General features: G+C 43.5%; 1 protein-coding gene across 4 annotated transcripts in view; it reads left to right on the top strand.

Annotated features, from left to right (window-relative positions):
• Positions 1-18,150, top strand: part of ARHGEF12 (Rho guanine nucleotide exchange factor 12) — a 73,695-nt gene extending 55,545 nt beyond the window's left edge. For all 4 annotated transcript variants that reach the window (XM_035345999.1, XM_035345996.1, XM_035346000.1 and 1 more), the window contains 14 exons: positions 1,010-1,135; positions 1,930-2,044; positions 3,386-3,486; positions 3,746-3,823; positions 5,244-5,319; positions 5,724-5,891; positions 6,398-6,485; positions 7,345-7,434; positions 7,583-7,659; positions 8,024-8,251; positions 10,140-10,625; positions 12,309-12,625; positions 13,241-13,313; positions 13,905-18,150. In XM_035345999.1, coding sequence (XP_035201890.1) covers positions 1,010-1,135; positions 1,930-2,044; positions 3,386-3,486; positions 3,746-3,823; positions 5,244-5,319; positions 5,724-5,891; positions 6,398-6,485; positions 7,345-7,434; positions 7,583-7,659; positions 8,024-8,251; positions 10,140-10,625; positions 12,309-12,625; positions 13,241-13,313; positions 13,905-13,915 — 2,034 coding nt within the window. In that variant the 3' untranslated portion in view covers positions 13,916-18,150. The remainder of the gene's footprint in view (positions 1-1,009; positions 1,136-1,929; positions 2,045-3,385; positions 3,487-3,745; positions 3,824-5,243; positions 5,320-5,723; positions 5,892-6,397; positions 6,486-7,344; positions 7,435-7,582; positions 7,660-8,023; positions 8,252-10,139; positions 10,626-12,308; positions 12,626-13,240; positions 13,314-13,904) is intronic.
• The last annotated feature ends 1,852 nt before the right edge of the window (positions 18,151-20,002 follow it).

Genomic DNA, 20,002 nt, shown 5'->3' with positions numbered 1-20,002 from the left:
AAAGAAAATGAAAATCAGACGTGGCTAGTAGAGAAACACCTCCAACCCTTTCAGTTCTCCCCTGTGTGCTGTGAAAAAGCAAAAAATACCTTATGCATTCATATTTGAGCAAGCTAGAGCAAGCTAAGCGTTACAGATTGATAGTTATATTTTTTTGACTAGTGTCTGGCTAAGTAGCTGAAACAAAAAAAAAAAAACAAAACAGGATCTTGTTCTCCAGAGTGAGTATTTTCAGGAGTTACTATGCTGCATCACAGATTGGGTAGCAGGAATGGGAAAAGTTGGAGTGACAGATTAGCCATCTGCCATCTGCGGCACATTTCTCAGCCCTGCTCATGGCTATCATTTTCCCTAGCCATGTTTCTGTAATATTTTCATTTAGGAAACAAGATATTATGTTGAATTTTGGTCTTTAAGTATGGGTGTCCTTGAGAAGCAAGACCTTTGGTCTTGGCTTTGCTGGCCAGCAGTCTGGTAAATAATCCCTTGTCATCCATCTGGGTGCAGTTTTTTCCACTTCTCTTACAGCTAACAGTGGAGACATGGCACTGTATTCTCTCCCTGAGTCAGCAGTGCAGTTATAGAAATGATTGGATGTGGTAGGAGCTGGAGACAGGAGAACTGTAGAATTTGACATGTAAGGGGTTCCTCAGTACACTGGGAAGACAAAGCCTTAAGATCAGGATGTTCAAAATGCTGTCTTCCATAGAAATGACTTCTCATACGTAGATAGAACGCAAGGGAACAGCACAAAGCTGTGTCAGGGGAGATTCAGCCTGGATATTAGGAAAAAAATACGTACTGTGAGGGTGGTCAAACACTGCAACAGGCTTCCTAGGAGGTGGTTGATGTTCCAGGCCTGTCAGTATTTGAGCCATTTGGACAATACCCTCAATAACATGCTTTGAAGATCACTGTAGGTCCCTTCCAACGGAACTATTGTATTCTATTCTTTTCAGAAGTGCTGAAGTTGGGTCTAATTTTGACTTTTTGTGGCTTTCTGACACAGTTTAGTGGAGCAGCGGAGGAGAAGATAAAACACGCAACTGCCACATTCTGCAGTAACCAGCCCTTTGCTCTAGAGGTCATAAAATCACGCCAGAAGAAGGACTCCCGTTTCCAGACTTTTGTGCAGGTGAATTTTATGCAAGGGTTTGAGCTGCCTGAGGGTGCGGCTGATGGCCAGTATGGGATAATGAAGGGCTGTAGATACAGTTATTATCATTAATGAGATTATGCTTAACATTGCCTTCAGATTGGGATCATTTCCCACACTGCATTTATCTCTTCTAATCGTTTCTGGAGGGAGGGGACTGCATAATGTCCCATTGCAATGCAGGAAGGAAAAGCTGTCCCTGGCAGGAAAATCGCATGTCACTTGAGGTGGCTGTTCCCTAAAGATGAGTTCTTCTGCGGGGAAAACTGCTTATAGCAGTGCAATTTTGAAGCATGCCACAGTCAGAAGACAGATGTTGTACACCTATTCTGCCCACCAGGAAAGAGGCTCGAATACTTGTGGCATTTGGAGAGGAGAACATTATCTTCATTACCACAGGCTGGGAAGAACTGCTGTAATATGAGGGTTGACGTTATTTTGAAAAATGTACTGTAGTTTTGCTATAGCTTGAAAGGCTAAACTGATGTCTTCCCTGTATGGCAGTGACTGAGATTGATTGGCGATAGCACCAGGCCTCTGTGAAGTAATGAGGGAAGGAAGCGGCTGCTTCTGTGATGAGCCTTTCCTATATGTAATTGCAAATGGAGAGGGGATGTGTTGTCTGAATGATAGATCTTGGCATTTCTTGTCTTGTGTTTAATTACCAGAAAGTGAAGTAATAGACATTTATGTGATGAATAGATGTTACACGTTCAGGTAATTATAGTCTTAATAAAAATGACAAATGTAGTTATTGTGCTGTTTAATTTTAGGATGCTGAGAGTAATCCACTGTGTCGCCGGTTGCAGCTGAAGGATATCATCCCCACAGAGATGCAGAGGTTGACTAAGTACCCCCTTCTGCTGGATAACATAGCTAAGTACACAGGTAAAGCATTTCCACTAGGTAGCCCGTGGTTGGTAGCTGCATCACAGCAGGTTTTCTAAGCAAATGTGATTTCAAAGCATGCATTGAAGTACGGTTCAATTTTATGGGTCACTGTCTGTTTTCGTTGTGACCTCACTGGAGAGCAAGTTAAAAACAAACAAAAAACTATTTAAAAAATCCAGCCTTTGTTTCTCAATTAAAGTTTTTTTTTTTCATAGAGAGAAAAAAAAGGGGGAGGGTGAGAATTGTATTTTGAAGTAGGTGAATGGCAGTCTGTGCTGGGGCTAAACACCTCGAATACTGTGTTCAGTTATGGGCTCCTCACTTACAAGGACATGGAGGTGCTGAAGCATGTCCAAAAAAAAGCCTAGAGAAAAGGAGGCTCAGGGAAGACCTCCTTGCTCTCTACAACTTCCTCAAAGGAGGCTGCAGCGGTGTGGAGGTGAAAAGAGGATTAATAGTACCGCAAAATGCCTTTTCACTTTTTCTAACAGATACCTGCTGCAGTCTAATTTCATTACTCGTAAAAAATATACTGCGCTTACAGAGTTCACTCTAAACATAATTAAGAAAGCGTGTGATACTCCATTACCCTTGATGTCCTTGTTTATTTGCCAGTTAACTAAATGCATAATGTGGCTTGTGGTAGTGAGAATTGATGGGGTTCACCTGTGTCTATCTGTGTATGATCAAGAGACATTGGCTGGAAAGGTGTCTTTTGTTTGCTCTTCCTGTAGTGGAAGACTGGTTTTTATAGTAAGGCTGCAGGTATGTAGCCAGAGATACATTTTTTTTTTAAGCTGTTAAAATAAATACAGGGTATCTGGGTGGAAAAGGTTATTAGGTAGCAACTTTTTGATATTCTCTGTTATATTTTCTTTGTTTCTCTCTTCCAGTGTAAATAAATAAAGAATTAATGCAGAAGCCAGTGGTCACTTGCTGAAGCAGCCACTCAGCAAAGCTGGGACTTGGGCTAGCTGGCTGTGTGTGACTTCAAGCATCTGTCCCAGGCTCTCTTTGTACCCCAGTGGAGTCTTAGTACACTTTTTACATAACTCAGAATATTTTACTGATTCATGTTTGTGCAGTGAATCGTTGTTGTAAACCCTTCAAAAAAGAAATATAAAGAAGTGCAGTCTGGGCTGTCTGTGGTCATCGTCATGTAGGGCAGACGGAATTCTCTCCCATCATTTCACTTTGGAAATTGAGTGCTTTTATTGGTAGGGTGTTCTGCAGATTTGAGTTCCCTTTCTCGAATTTTTGGACGGCAAACTGTGCTAGGTTTGTGGCCTTTTCATCCTTTATCCGAGAACGTTATTGTATTTCCTTGTCCTCTTACAGAACTGCCTGAAGAGAAAGAGAAAGTGAAGAAAGCAGCAGATCATTGTCGCCAGGTTCTTAACCACGTGAACCAGGCTGTCAAGGAATCTGAGAACAAGCAGGTAGGAGGTGAACGGAGCGAGCATCAAGGGCTGGGGGGAAGAGTGAGAGATGAAGGGAAAAAGGCTGCTTAAGATGGCTAGAATCTCTGTGCTAGTGACTGTATATTGTGCTTAAAGGTGCTTTGTGGCACAAGTGTTCCTGTGAGAGCAGGAATCCCAGGCCTTTGGGAACATAGAAATATTCGTGATTGCTTGCTCTCTGACTCTAGTAGTGAGTTTTGCTTATCAAAGCGACTGTCTCCGATGCATTTTTCTTCAGCATTTGGAAGATTACCAGCGTCGTCTTGACCTCTCCTACTTGAAGCAGTCTGAGGATCCCATGATGGATGAGTTCAGGGTAAGTCACGACGCTGAAGTAATTGCTTGGTGCACCATTATTGCAACGCTATTGTTCAATTTGTGGCTCTTTCTACTGCAGTCTTCTGATGTACAATCAAACGGCCTTTGGCATATACATTTCTGTACAAAAATTAAAATAATTAGGTTCAGAAACTTGAGTTTTGCTGTCTTCCTGAAGATCTCTGTGGATGTAACAACATGATTCCGCACATAGAAGAGCTGACAGAGCTTGCAAGTTGTGTGAGATAAATGTTAAGGGCCTGCAAGCTAATGCACTTCTGTATCACGTAGGAGCTACTTAGTGGATGGTAAATCTTACAGTGGGTATGTATGTCACATAATTGTGTTTTAGTTGTGCTGTTGAAAATGGGGCGGCCTCAGGGAGCCATTAGGCTTTAAAAGAAGAGCTGATACAGGTGCTGATTAGGATAGGAGATCCACAGGTATAGCGAAGTAAAAGTGCAAGTCCATTGCTACAAGTAGTGTGGCTCCTATAAATTCTTGCAATTACATTAATAAAGCTGGTTACTTGGTGTCGACTGCTGATAAATGGAATGGGCAAAAACACGCTCAGAGCAAAATTAACTCTAGGAAATTTTCATGTTTCAGATGGATGGTGATGTTTTGACACTTTAACCCCATTTCATTCTGACCACTATGTCTATCTCATGCATAGATTTTGTTGTTTATTTATCACTCCCCTATCTTTCCCAAAGTCAGCGCATATCCAAAGACATTTTTATATGAAGACTTCTCTGTAAAACTGTATTATGTAGTCTTCCACAAATAAACTTGCAAGCATTTAGTTAGGAAATGAAGAACTTACTGGCAGTTACGAAATCTTGCTGTTATTGATTGTAGACTCTGAGACTTGGAAGGAATGACTTGTGAAAATTGTCACTTCTACTTGCCTGCAGATCTAAATGTCACAAGCACTGAAATGTCTGAAGAATCCATTGACATTATAAAGTCCATCAGATCATTGGAATGATTTTTATATCAGTGTGTCACTTGTAGGCATACTTGACTTGCAAATAGAGTGCTGAAGCATTAACCGGTTATAATACTAGAACTGCAAACTTTGTATGGGACACTGGGAAAAGTCCCCCTAGAAATCAGAGGACAACCTAATGCATTAGGAGCTTGACTTGGAAGGACAATTCTCCACCCTGGCACCCCCAGTATCTGCAAAAGAGCAGTGAATGAGGAAGAACGACAACAAACACCTCTCTCAAGATTTTGGTTTCCTAGCATACCTCGTTCCTGATTCATGTTTCTTTTGCCATACTAGGTTTAGCTGCTCACTCCACGCTGAAGTTCCTATCTGTAGCTTTCCCTCTGAAATTCCCATGCTTTACCGTTCCTTGATTCTGTAGAAATTTCATAGTGCTATTTTTTTTCCTTTCACTTGCTGACAGAACCTGGATCTAACAAAGAGAAAAATGCTTCATGAAGGACCTCTAACTTGGAAGGTTAATCGCGACAAAACTATTGGTGAGTTGTGTTCATCAGCTGATGTAGAGTTGGGTTTGTATGTGTTTGCCGAAAGGGAAGGAGAGAGAAAGCATTTATGCAGTTTCCAATTATGATTTGTACTGCCACCTATAATAATGTGTACGTGTTTCTCAGAGCTGATTATTCTTGTCAATTCTGAAATGTGCTGGAGTATCATTAAGGCCATGCAGGGACACAGCAGTCAGTCGTGAGATGATCCAATCCCATCTGTAGCTCTGCTCTAGTTTTGATGAGGAAGATTTGCAAGCTTTGCCTAGAATGGCATAGCGCTGATTAGTGCCTCTGCATGAGTAATCAAAAATGCAGCCTTTTTCTTTCTGCAGGGGTGTGATAGAAAACCACGAATCTTTAACTCATTCTGGGTTCTTTTGCGCTCTGTGCAGATCTCTACACTCTGCTCCTGGAGGACATTCTGGTGCTGTTGCAGAAGCAGGATGATAAACTGGTCTTGAAGTGTCACAGTAAAATCTTGGCATCAACAGCTGATAGCAAACACACCTTCAGTCCTATCATCAAGCTGAACACTGTTCTGGTTCGTCAGGTGGCAACAGGTCAGTGTAACCAATGGGGAAAGCAAAGGAGGAAGCCAAAAATGAAGATTAGATCAGTTGAGGACAGTTGGTTTTGTCTAGAGCTCCACAGTAGAACATGGAGAAATGTGTAGGCTTAATTCTTGGTTGTCCAACATCTTGCTCTGTAACGCTGCATGAGCTGTTTAACTTCTCTGCATCGTTAATAACCTTTTTAGGCACAGCTTGAGTTATAAATAGACCTCTAAGTTAAAGTAGTCTGATTTTATTAGATGAAAGGTACTCTAGCAATGCAAATCATCATGAGGGAAAAAAGGGGAAAAATATGTTTCAAAGCAGTTTGAACTAATAGACAAATTTCCCAGGCAGAGAAAGATCTATCTGTGTATATGATAGCATTATAGGTTTATTTCATGAACTCTTCTTTCACTGCTTGTGGTTGGGGTTATGTCCAGTTCTAGGAATTTTCAGAAAGCTGTGCAGAACAAGGCATCTAATTAAATTCCTCCCTCCCTGTGTTGCTCCAGATAACAAAGCTTTCTTCGTCATCTCCATGTCAGAAAATGGCGCTCATATTTATGAACTGGTGGCACAGACGGTGTCAGAGAAGAATGTGTAAGTAATTGGTTTGGTTCCATCTGCTGCGTGATTTGTTGTACTTGAGACAACTTTTACATCTGCCTGTGTGTAGTAACTCTGCAGGTGTCCATGAATTACCTGAGCTCCTTATCTAAGCTTAGCTGAAAACATAACTATGTTTGCCTCCATGGGGAGTATCCAAGCATGGTATCTCCCAGCTTCTAAAAAGCAGAGAGAGGGTGTATACACGTAAATGAGTGCATTTATATATACAGATATGTATAAAACAAGAAATCATACCCTTGCAATTCTTGTCTTCTGTGGCGGACTGTGAGATAAGTCACTGAAATCATGCTGCATCTTCCTGCAGAACCGCTTGGTTTTGTAGAGTTTGATACTGGCATCATCAGCATCCACAGCGCCTGAATGTGAGGCCCAGCCTACACTTTTTCCTCTGTGGTACAAGTGCTTTTCTCCCAGTGCATAAGCAGGGCAGAGACTTGTACGATATGGAGCAACTGTTGCAGTGTGTCACATATTAAACTATTCAATTCTACGTGAAAGGTTACTTAATGCTTTCATATGTATTTATATATAAATATAACTGCTTCCCTTGATGGCTCCTGCTAAGGGCCCGTCACTCATTTCCTTCTGCTGAGTAGTATCCTGGTGAGGTGAGCATTAAGTTGTGGTGTTTCACTTGTGGCTGCAAGGTATTACTGAGGCACTGACTGTAACAGGATTAAAAAAAACTAACGCAACAATGCAACAGGATTAGTCCTTTCTGGTGGTAAGAAAAGCAGTGATGATATTAGCTGGATTTAAAAACCGTTGAATGGAGCAGTATTCGTTGTGCTTCACATCTTGCATATTTTTATTTGATATGTTTATGCAGGTGGCAGGACCTTATAGCTCAGATGGCAGGGACTGTAAAAATGGAGAGTGCCAGAAGAGTGATTCCATTACCGCAGTCGGGACCTGGCGAGTAAGTAAAAGCAGCTGGGGGAGGAAGGGCTGGCTTTCTTTTTCTGGTAACCCCTCTTCTCAAAGATTGTCACCCAGAGCTCTGCTTGCTGTGCAGTAATTCAGATACAAGTAGCTAAAAGCTTGCGTTCCTTCTTTCCTCCCTGCAGAGAAGAGCGTGAAGAAGAGGAGCAGCAGAAGCTCAAAGAGCAGCATGACATTCCTGCCAGTAGCCTGCAAAGTCCAGGTAAAGCAGTGTTCCAGGTAAAAGGTGTCCGTAAATTTGCTACGTAAAGCCATATTCCTTGTGTCTCGGGGCTCTGCTGGTAGCACGGACATTTTTCTGGAAAGGAGTGATTTCTTTATGAGTCATGTGGAGAAGTGATACTGAACGTCTTGGAAACATACCTCTTAGTATCTCCATCTCCTTTATAAATTGCTGAGTAAGAATCTTTTTTTCCCCAGGAATGAATCAGCCCATGCTCAAGAACTGCATTTTTCGGTGTTTTCAGAAACACTGTGAAAAAGTTAATGAGAAGCAGAATTTTCTGCAGTTTAACATCATGTTTGCCATAGTTGCTTAACTCAAATGTCTGTTTTCTATTTACTAGACAAAGATTTGGGCCTAGACTCTTCCTTGATACTCAATGCTCAGACTTCTTCGCCCACCATGTCCGAAAAGTCGGAGGTAGAAAGTCTTCTTGTGACAGAAAGACAGTTTGATAAAGTGCAGCAGGCAGACCTGACGCTTAAAGATACTTCTACATGTTATGAACACACAGCCACCGATTTACCCTCGGTATCAGGAGGGCAGTGGGCATTGGATGCCTTAAGGAACTGTAAGTATCGTGGAGCAGCGTCTGGAAGCATGTGGTGTGGAGGTGGGAGTTGTTAGATCAACCTTATGAAGCAGTGAGCTAAAATAATGCCCACTTCTATTAAATAAAAACGTTCTCTGTGCTGTAGCACAGCATAGCAGAACAAAGTGGATCTGACACGAAGGAATTGCAAGTTCAAAATTCATATGCTGGGGCCTTTGGATGCAGGTATCTCATTGTTTTGCTGTGGTTTTCCCATGTATAAAATGAGGGTAGTAATGAATTGTTACTTCCTGCCCAGGAAGTGCTTTGATGACAAAATCACATTGCAGAGCTTTGTGCAGTGCTGTAAAGTGTCACGGCTAGTCAGCAGATTTTTTAAGAGACGATGCAGTTAGCCTGTGGACTTAACATTCATAGCACCAGAGGAGTAGAGTAGGAGAAGTTGCATGAGTTGCAGAATATGATTTGGCTCTTTTTTTTTTTTTAATTTTGTTTTTGGTTTTGTTTTTTTTCAAAATCATGCAAATGAAGTTGGATATTTTACACAAGCTTGACAAAGTCTAGGTTCAGATCTTCTGAGAGTCTGGAAGCTGTTTGGGTATAATTAGATGGACACCTGTGTGTATTGAAAGGATTTTTTCCCAATGGACAGATAATTCTGTAAGATTGGTTTTAGATTTTTAAGTGTTTCCTCTGTTTGGTGGTATACCCTCTTTCAGAGGAAGGATGCAGGGCTCTGCAACCTACCTGATCAGATCCAGCATTCCAGTTCCTTGATTTTCTAAAGATAACTTCCTAAAATTTGAATGAATTCATTAATCCATATCTCTCCCTGGCAATTTTGAAATGGACGTGAAGTCCCTGAATTGTACTTGAAGAGGATAGTCTGTATTGCTTCTCTGTGGATCATTTGCTGTTTCTAAAATGCAGAGCATTCATATCCTTGGCCCCAATTCCCTCTCCTCTCTCTCTCTCTTTTTACACGTAATGACAGTCTTCTGCAATCTAATAGTTTACCTCGGATCTTTTGATTCATTTGTGCTTCTCCTTTTTATAGGAGTCAAAGCCCTCTTCTAATTCTGAATGCTGTACAAATGTTCTTAGTAGTCGTTCTCAGAGACAGGTGATAGAGAACCTCAGTAAGAGAAGCGTGTAAAGATGCTATTAGTGGTATTAGTGACCTTGCATTTCATAGCTGCTCAGGCTTCCTGGAGCAGCCCTCTAGCAGCAGCAGTGGGTCACTCACGTTTTGACAAGAGCCTTCCCCTCAGGCTGTCGCGTTGTGTGAACTCACAGCTTTTATTGGGCGCTACGTGAGCTCTATGGTGAGAACGAGCAGTGTACTTACGCTCTTGGCAGCATCGTATTTTTGTTTTGAACGATGTGTCCTTATTCTGAAGTGTTTGGTTGGGTTAATTTGAGAGCTAAAGGAATGTGGGTTGAAGTTCAAATAAGCATAAATTTACAGGAAATTTTAGGGAAAATGTCTCCTATGTTTTGCTGTTATTTGACGTTGGGTGGCATGTTCTCCATATGCTTATTTCTAAGGTGGGAATCCCCTGTTAGTGCTACTGCTTTTTAGTTCATTTGGGGGCAGGTAACACCCGGGCCCTCACCTGCACTACGATTCACTTGCTGGGTAATTTCAGTAGATGATTTCTGTTTCTCCGTAGCAAGATGGAACTGGAACTGCTGTTTTTGCCTTTACTTGTAAGGTGAAACGTAGAGTAAGGTGTTGGTACAATGCTTCAGACCTTTAATTTATTTTTACCCCCGTGTTTTCTACCGAGAACAGTGAGAGGGCTGGCTGCTCTGAGATCTTTCTGTTTGGCCTTTTTGTCTAGTTTAATCACTGTTAGGGAAAATATGGTTTGTGAAGCTTTGCCAACGTTCTCTCTGCTTGCAGTGGACTTGCTGAAAAAACTGTTGGTACAGCAGCTTGGCTTTTCTGAGAAGGGGACCCTTGAAGACCGGCAGCGCTTTCCCAGGTTTAGGACCGTCTCTCAAGAAGCCCAAACGGAGATTGGAAGTGAGCTTGGACTACAGCACTCTGACGATAACAAATTTCACCAGTCTGGAGCAGACCGCATGCTTCCAAGAACCGAAACTAATGAATGCCCAGCTAGTTATGGCCTCCGGACTTCAGCTGAATCACCAGCTTCAGGGGATGCCATGCAGCTGATAGGGAGAGACCCCAGATCGAGTAGTAACTCAGCAATAGACCGCATGAGTATGAATCTGGAGATCTCAACCGCAGAGCTGGAAGGAGTGGGTGCTGATGAGAGTGGGGAGCATTTTTTTGATGCTCGAGAAGCTCACAGTGATGAGAATCCATCTGAAAGCGAACTAATGGAAAGGAAGGAAGAGGAGGAAGTGCAAATACGGATCTCAGGTGAGCATATTTCATTCCTTCATTGAATGACAGGCTGTCCAGATTCGTCATTAGAGACCTGAGTTCAATTTTAAATAGGAAATACTAAAGAAAACCACAGTATGTTTTCATGGTGATGCTTCTCTTGCTGGTACAGTATAGAACATTTATAGAACATTTATTTAAAGTTAGTTCTCTAGTCCTTGGCAGTTATTCTAGCCCTGAAAAGGGCTGTACCTAATGATTTTTTCTGTTTCATGAAAGAAGAAACTAAAATCCTGTGGGGTTTAATACAGTGGAACAAACTGTATTTACAGAGGCATGGGCACACTGCAAGCTCTCGATTGCTGTTGGCGCTGGACCATGTTGTGTCTCTGCTGACTGTTGGGTCCTCTAGGGAAAATGCTGTCCCCGAAGGCAAAGCCCTGCCTTCGTCCCGACACACAGAGCCCCCATGACTCGTGCTATTTTTTGTAGCTATTATGTTGGCTTCTCCTGATTGAGCTTCAGAAAAGAAACTTGGAGTTGAGCTTTGCATTATAATTGTCTCCAGCGACCTCACCCTCAGTCTGAAGCTCTTAAAAGCTTATCATTATTTCTATTATTATTACATTTGCTATATTTGGCAGTTACCTGAGCGGCATCTCAAAGCATCTCTCTTCTACCCTTCAAGAAGGTTGTAGAGCTGTTAACTCAGCAGAAAACTAGCTCCAAGACAGCAGCTGTAAGCACCTTCACGGGACTTTGTGCACTTTGTGTTTGGAAAGTCCTGTGATTTTGATCAGCCCGAGTGGTGACCCTGCACTAAATTTAGGACCCGAGTTGAGGTTTATCTTGTGCATGTTATAATAGAAGTAGGTACTAGCAGGTAGATTCTGTACGACTGTTAGTCTTGAAATTTCTTATCCGTGAATATGAATTTATGGATTCTATCATGAGCCAATAAATAAGCCAATTTGTGACTGTCCAAATGCTGCCTTCCAAGTATATATTTGTCTTTTCCTGAATTACGGAAACATTTTAAATTATTAAAACTGAGCCAACAACTTGAAGCATCTAATTTACTTGTCACCACTTATGCTGTTTACTTTCTTAACTGTGTAGGGACATCAAAATTAGATTGACCTGTTTTCAGTCAGTTCTGCTTCCACATGCTAGCTTTGCTGTAATATTGTAGAGAAATTATTCAAAATAATGCCATTAGTAGGTGCAGTTTGTGAATGCGTTTCTATCTGTAATTGCTTTGTTTTTCAAATTATCTTCAGCAGGCTAAATTTTGAAGCTAACCCATCTAAAGGGGTGCTCAGTACTGTAACCAGGAAGCGTAGGTTCCAAATCGAGCAGCCTGGTTTGTGGGTACCATTAGTATTAAGTGCAGGTTTTTCAGACTTTATATTGGAAACTGAGAGTTTGGAAAAACAGGAGGGAAAGTGCTTAGCTCATCTAATCACGTAACCCTCAAACTGCAGTCCAAAAACCAGCCTGGATCTCTAAAGTCCCATTCAGAACCAAGCTAGTCTGGTCTAATACAATCGCTATTCTGTGTAGCGTTCACAAATGCTTTTTCTTATCCATTTTAAAATGTCTCAAGAGATGGGCCTTCCACCACTTATCCTTCTTAAAGTCTGCTTAAACTGTCTACAGGTCAGTGGTTCTCGGTGATTATGGAACTGAGGTGTTGGTAAAAATCTGTTCTCTTAACAGGAAATTATTTGATCCTTGATGGATATGGAACCGTGCAGGAGAGCTCCACAGATGAGGAGGTATCATCTCTAGTTCTCCAGTGCACTGCAGGTGGCCACACCTCTTTGGACTCTGCCCAGCAGCAGCCGCTTTCCCCACGGGACACGCAGTCGGATGGAGGAAGCTCCCCGTTTGCCGAGGAGATGCTGGTCTCGCGCTGGGGGGGAGTGGAAGAGTCCTGCTCAGTTGTAGCAAGCCCTCACTTCTTGTCTTTAGAGTCGCGTGTGCAGATGATGCAGTATATTCAGAAGATTGAGAACAACCTTGAGAAGTTAAAGGTATAGTGTGTTTCCATTTGCAGTATAAAGAGTTTTTGTATTCCTTAGATTTTGTTGTAGAAAAGAGCTTGAAAATAATTTTGCGGAGGAAGGCAGGCAGTCGTGCCTTTTTCTGTGTTCAGCTCTGGAAGCTTTCAAAGGAGAAACTTGGTGCCATTTTGCTTGCCTTACGTTGTGGGGTTACAAGGAGCTGGTAGTTGTAGGCTTGTTGAATCTGTTGCATGCTGCTGCTAATGTTCAAAGAAGGTGGTAAGTTGCAGTCGGGTAATAACAAAGTTTTCAAACTTAGTATGTCCAAAATAATTTTTGTATGTACTGGGGTTTGTCCATCCATCACAGCAATTGCTGTACTGACACATGAAGTTGATAGCCAGACTTTAATCTAACTGAAATCTGAGGAAGAGGTGGAATATTGAATGGGAATGGAAGGCCTGATAGAGGTGCTGCTAAAGGAATTGAGATCCACTGTGGGTCACAGTAGCATCATGGTCGATTCCATTCCCCCGCAGTGCAGCTTGTCTTTTCCCATTTTAAACCCTCTTTGTTCACATGATAAAGGAGAAAAAGCCGCTTGACTTCCGGTGTTCTTTTTTTGTTTGTTGATTTGTTTTTTAGGAGGTTGAGGAAGACTACATCATCCTCCGTCGCCAAGGGCTGGCTGGATCAGCCTCCACAGGAGAGCACTCAGGTAGGCAACCACACCTTCTGCAGTCGGTAGCATGTACCACGTTGGCATCAGGCATTAACCAAAGAGCACAAAGTCAATTTTTAATGTTTCACACACACACAAAGAGTTTCATCTACTTCACGGGGCTGAGACTGTGCTGATTCCAAGAAAGGTCAGCTGAATCCATTGAGATTCACATGTGCAGAGGAGTTTGTTCCTTGCTCTGAAAAGGTTGTTTGCGAGCTATCTCACCCCTCCCTGCCAAAGACCAACATCTAACGTACCACTTCTCTTTCAAAGAAGGCTAGATTGATGTAAAGTCCCAAACAAAGATTTTTGAACATGTAAAATGGTTCCAATCTGTCCTTTGTTTCTCCGGGGTGCCTCTGATACTGTGAAAAGTGGCTGTCATGGGGCTTTTAAAATTTGCCTTAGGCATCCTCGAGATGCAATTGCAGGGATTACTAACAAAGGTCTTCAGGTTAAATGTGCTCTCTCTCACATTAGCACGCTTTCTCTGTTAGTACTAGCGTTCAGAAATGTTAGGCATTCATCTCTCATTGCACCCTCTGCCTCTCTCACCACCACCCATTTTTTTTTCCCCTCCATCAGAGAAAAGCTAGTCATGTTTTCAGGAGTGGCTGAAGATTGGATGAAGAGTATCGGGACCCAGCACCTATTGTCTTCCGTGTGGACTCTGAGACAAGAGGGTTCGGACCATCCAAACGTGAACCATACTCTAGCGAAGTGGGCATGGGTGCTTTTCCTGTGGAGCATCTGCACTATCTTGTCAGTGAGGGAGTCTGTTCTATTCTACTCCTCCCCTCCTTGCTACCAGAAATTCATTTTTCAGAAAGAAAAACCAAACCAAATGTACAGAGCTTTGGGTGTAGGATATAAAAATGTATTTAGACATTTAAAAAAAAATCAATGTATTTATTTGACTTCATTCCGTGTATCAAAAGCACATTTTAATTTTTTAATCTGCCTTTTTTTTTTTGTTCTATTTTAATTGGGTAGTGACAGTTCTAGCCCTTTGCATACAGTACATCCTGCCTCCCACTGCTCCTGAACCAAAGGTCAGGTCTGAGGGGAGAGGGTGTGCCTGTGTGCAGGTGTATCTTTACTTCACTGGACTGGACTCTGCACTCCCTGCTGGCAATCAAACTGCCACACGAAGAGCTACTTATGAAGGTGTTAGGATGACTTGTGGCTGGAACTATCTATATTAAAAAAATGCATGGGAAATACTCATGTCATCACGCGTGTAACAAGAATTTTCCATGCACTAAATAGCCAGGCACTTGGGCAAACTATTTTTTCCCCCCTCTCCCATTAGAGGTCTCCTTTGTTGACATGCAAAATTAGGCTGGGAGAGGAGAAAGATAGGTTTAATTTTTTTTTTCTTGACTTTGTTGGCTTTGATCATTGTCTCCTTTGTAAAGTGATAAAAATACTTGGACCTGCAGCACTTTTGTAACTCTTCTCTGGATCAAAAAGAAAAAATGCAAACCCAGAAGTGTTTCAAAGATGTGGGGCAGATGGGTGTCTGCCCCTGATTCACTACTGAATGAATAAGGGCTGCCATTTGAGTTAGCCACAGGTACTGCTGATTATAGGGCCAGTAAATTTTAGTACCTGAAAGTATGTCTTGCTGAGGGCTTGGGGTGTTATTTTTTTTTATTTTAATTTTTTTTTTAAACACTGATTTGTGCCAATGTGTTCTAACTGAAACAGAGATGTGCAAAGGCTGAACCAGCTCTCTAGTACTTCCTTAGGCCTGTTCTAATGGGTTTTGCTGTTGTAATTCCTTCCAGTCTGGGAACAAGATGGTAAATACCAGCCTACCAGCAGAGCTAATGCTGGACAGCCTAAGCTTGCTGTGCCTCTGCTCTGGAGTTGGCCCTAGGGCAGGCACCTGCTTGGCACAGGGTGGTTCAAGCTGTGTCCCCAGTGTCACAGACCTGTAAATCCCATTAGCACACCAGAACTGCAATGGCAACTGCGACTGCGTGGATCGCGAAGTGCTGAGAGTCTGCCTTTGGTCAGCATAAAGATCACACTCCCTGCTCCGTTGAAACAAACGGTTTCTCTTCAGCTGTTGGCAAAGAATCAGATCTCTCCTTTTTTAACTCACACTGGAAAAAAAAACAGTTCTTGTTCTTCCAGTTAGAAATAATGCAAGGGGTAAACTCACGAAAAGACGGACAGAGGTTGAGCAGAGAGGATCTGGGACCCGATCGTATGATGGAGCTGCAAGCCCTTTCAGAGCAGGGAGGAGTTTTCTCTCTTTTTTTTTTTAAGAACCAATTGCACAAAGTGTCATTTGTCACCAGCAGGAGCATTACACTGCCAACACAAGCCAAAGTGTTCTCTTCCATGCTGGCAGGAGCTGCTTCTTCCTTGGGACCCACTAAGGCCTGTCCTGCTGCACCTGCATGAATATACTGTCAGTATTAGCCGAGCGCTTCCTTTCTTACTTGGTGGGACATCCCCCCCTCACCTTCAGCCATACAGTTCCTTTGGTTATAGCATCTAGACTTCCTCTGATAAGCCCCCAAAGTAGAGTGCTGCCTTATGCTGATGTGGCATCTTTTTACCTGATCCTGCCAGAAAAAGAGCTGGGCTGTAGCCAGACTTGGTGTACAAAGCCCTTTTTTTCCCCTATAGACAAGGACTCGTGTTCTCCCCACCCTCAAATCCCCTTGGTCAGTTGGCACGGTGCTGGTCTGGGTTTACACACTCCAGAAACGGGAGCAGTTGTTATGACCTCAGCTGTCTAAAAGCTTTCCAGCAGGTTCCCATGCTTGATGGAAAATCACCATCAAACCGTATTAAATAGCTTACTCTGGCTTTTCAAGACTCCGCTGAAAACCAGCAAGGCCGGGACCCGTGAAGGCCTGGTTGCTCAGTACCCTTCCCTTCTAACTGAAGACAAAATCCTTGGCTCTCTCGTTTCTCCAGGTTGCATGAATGTTAAGGTTGCTCAGAGGGGCCGTGGAGGGGCGATCGCCCACACAGCCTCTGACTTTTCCACTTCTGCTTGAGCGTTTTGTAGCGCCAACCACCGCTGCGTGGTCTCATCCCTAAGAGTGTAACACCAGTGAAAAAGCAAGCTGGGAACGCAGCGCATTCACTTTGCCATCTCATCCTAGCATTTCTGCCTGCTGGAGAGAAGCTCTCCACCATCCCCTAATGGACGTGGGCCAGGAGGAGGTGAGGTACAGTTCTGTCCCTGTCTCCTCTTGGGATATGGAAGGGGAAACAGCCTGGCTTTCTGCTAGGCTGATGGTGCTGGCAGAGGAGCCTTTGGGGTGGATGACACGGGCAGCGTGCAGTGCAGCACAGCGCTTCCAGGAGTGCGAGAGAGGAGCGACCCATTTGGACCCAGCTGTATGGAAACCATAAATGTCACGCTGTGCTCTGTCCTGTTTGGGGCTTGTTTTCACCTGGCCTTCTTACGCTACGTTGATCATCCTCACAAATAGGGCATTACTCTGAAGAGGTGATGGTGGGGTCGGGGATCCTTTATCTCCTGTGTGCGGTTACCTGAAATTACGGGGGGTTCCTCGTTACTCTCTAGCACGTCTACTGTACGGCAGACCTCAGGCCACGGCTTGCTGTGTGGAGGGAGCTGGAACTCAAATGCACTTTTCAGGATTCTCATTTTCCCCCCTCTTTAAGCCATAAGATCACCCTTTTATAAATTCCAGTTCCCAGGGTAAGAAAAGCATTTTAATTTGTTCCTGGCTGGTGATTGTACATTCCCTTTTTCAAACTGGACAGCAGAGCAGGACAGTGATCTCTGTTTTTTTTTTTTTGCCCCGGCCCCTCTACTCCAGTGGTTTTGTGTCTTTTTCTTCCCCTCTCCCAGTGTAGGATGAGCAAGGGTTTCTTAGCATGGGAACAAGGATGTAGTACAGCACCCATCTTTCACATCCTGAGATGTGCTTTCTCTTCTCTGCTATTAAGGTTCTTCTTCATGGACCGGAAAAATAAGTAAATAAATAAATAAAGTGGGCTGGGTGCTGTCTGGAAAGGGAAATTTCCTTCTCCCCTAGAGGGGCAGGGGAGGAAATGGCAAGCTGCTCTTTGGCCACTCTGGTTCCTTGAACGTGCCGTGTCTGCAGGGAGGGAGATTTCTTTAACATCCTGTAGGTGGGATCAGAAGGGAGGATGTGGAAGGTGAACCTGAAGAGCTAAGAGGTCCGGGTGGGTTCGGTCAGCTTTCAGACAGCACCATTCCTATTTCCATAAAGCAGAAGTTCTGAGTTACAGATGCTGTCCCTGTTGTTAGAAGAGGGGTCTGATGCTTCTGCGGGTGGCCCTTGGTTGTGGTCTCAGTGCTCGATGGTGTCTGGCGTTGTTTTCTCTCTCTGTTCCCTGAAGAAATCCCTGACTTCCCTCCCCGTCCCCAAAGGTGCCAACTGACAAGCAGATGTACTGCAAAAGGGATACTGCAGCCAAAACACTGCTGTTTTGTTTTGAATTAAGTCTTTTGGAGCTCTCTTCATACTAGAATATTTTTATTTTCTTTGTACAACATACAATCATGTACTCTTAACAGAGATTTACTTTAAAGAGAAGAAAAAAATCTGGAAGTATTCTTTAAAAAATACACAAAAATCTTTATTAATAATCCTGTATTTTTACTGATCATGTTTGAATGTCTAAAAAGACTTTATTGTTCTAATTATCCAGATGTATGTTTGTAAAATAGCTCTTTTATGACTTAGCTGATAAGGTTGTATGTTTCTGGAATTAAATATTGGTCACTTAAAAAAAAATATCTGTTTTCAGGATCTGGGAAATAGAAAATTTAAGCGTTTCAAATATCATTAAATAAGCTTAAAGGAAACGTGTTCTGACTGCTGGATTTTTTTGGGGTGGTTTTATTTTAATTACTTGGAGCATTTGGCAGGACAAGCTGTCCTGACGGGCCAGGGAAGCTTTCAGTCGGTGACTTCGCAGGATCTGTAGCTGCTCTGGTAAACGTGGAGTTCCCAGTTCTCCCAGTTAGCACCGTTCCTGTGCCCTGGGGCTCTTCCTGGAAGGGGGAGCCAGAGCGATGCCCTGCTGTGCCCAGGAAGTGTTTGGGCCAGGTGGACAACGGGCTGTAGGCAGTGAGTTCACTGGAAGCACCCGAACCTCGTCCCCTTCCTAACCTCACAGGGATGTGCCGGGACTCAGCAGGTTCCGCTCAGAGAGCATCTTCTGTCGACGGGTCTCATTCTGTGTGAGTCCTGCTAAGGTGGTTGCCCAAGGTGGTCCTTTAAAACGAATAATCACAGGAGAAAAACAAATGGGAAAAAAAAAAAAGTGTGTTTTTACCACCAGCCTCCCAGGAAGGCAGTGATCTGGCGGGGGTGTGGACGTGGTGTTTAAGAGTCATGCTAAGCCTGGGCAAAAGGAAGTTCACGAAATACCAGCAGAGCAGCGCCTGCCTGGGAGCTGCCTTTCACAGTGGTGGTGGTCGGTTCCTTGCCACGTGCAGGCTTTGTTGTATGGGGAAGAATGTCCCAGTGCCTTCCCTTTAGCATGGCCCAGGAGGAATTAGCACAAAGCACAAACTACAAGAAACCACAGATCTGCCGCTTGATCGGGGCGGAGAAGGATGCTTCAGGAGGTCCCCCAGGGTAAGCGACGTCCCGGTTGCTTTGCACAGCTTGCGGTGCTCCCACGACCATGGCGCTGTTTTTTTACAATCGTTGGGTGTGATTTGGAGGTGGGACATTGCCACCTACAGTGGATTCCTACCTGGCTACAACAGTTTTGTGTTCCCGTAGCTCAGCACCGCACCTGCTGCTGTGGTTGTTTCTAAGTTTCTAGCAGCCTGGTTTTAAATCCAAGCAGAACAATTATCCAGGGAAGTTAAGCGAGTTGATTTCATTAACTTACAAGCTTATTCTTGTTTTTAAAACGGAATCCAACTGCTGGGGCACTGGGGGCTGTCAGTGTGTAGCCTTTCAAGGTGATGTTAGAGCTCAGTACCTTGCCAGTTTTCATTATTGAGTCTTGCTGGACTCATTTTTCCCCTGAAGCATAACTGCAAGCGTTTGCTGTTCAGCTGGAAAAAAAAAAAAAGCTGCACCTTCGTATCAAATGTCAGCCAGGGATCGTCGGGCTTAAATGGCAGTTTGCTCGTGCTCTGTATGAATCTTTTTCCTTCTGGTTTTAAACTTTTTACCTTTGAAGAAGTTTGGTTTCTCCCTGCAAGTTCTTTTTGAGGCTGCCTTTGAGCAGACAGTCTCAAAAGCGTTCACAAAGACAGCGCGTATGTGTGAAGCGATGTGTGCAGCAGAAGGCTCGTGTTTTGCCTGGCTAGACTCTGCTCTGTTTTACCAAGTTGGAGTTTCTAGAAGAAGAAACTTCCCCCTTGTGCTTGGCAGCCCTTGCCTCCTTACAAGATGTGGGCTCGAGCGCCTGCGGGGACATGGCGTATCGGGAGCTTTGTGCTGCGGGAGCACTGGAGGCTCCTCATTCCCAGCCATTTGCTGGTTTTTTGTTTGTTTTTCTTTTTTTTTTTCCCCTCCACTTGGATCAAACAGGAATTTGAAAGAGAAGCAAAGCTGAAACTTGCCGTTGAGGGAACTTGCAAATTTTTTAATAGGGAACATCTGTGCTGTGAGTTTGGTGCCAGGGCCGCTGTTTTGCTGTGTTATCTGCAGAGGATGCTTTCCATGAATCCCCATCGTGTGGCGGCGTGCCTG

This window comes from Oxyura jamaicensis, chromosome 24 (assembly GCF_011077185.1).
Source record: "Oxyura jamaicensis isolate SHBP4307 breed ruddy duck chromosome 24, BPBGC_Ojam_1.0, whole genome shotgun sequence".
Classification (NCBI taxonomy): domain Eukaryota; kingdom Metazoa; phylum Chordata; class Aves; order Anseriformes; family Anatidae; genus Oxyura; species Oxyura jamaicensis.
The sequence above is the reverse complement of the archived record's forward strand: the minus strand, read 5'-3'. Positions and strand labels throughout refer to the sequence as shown.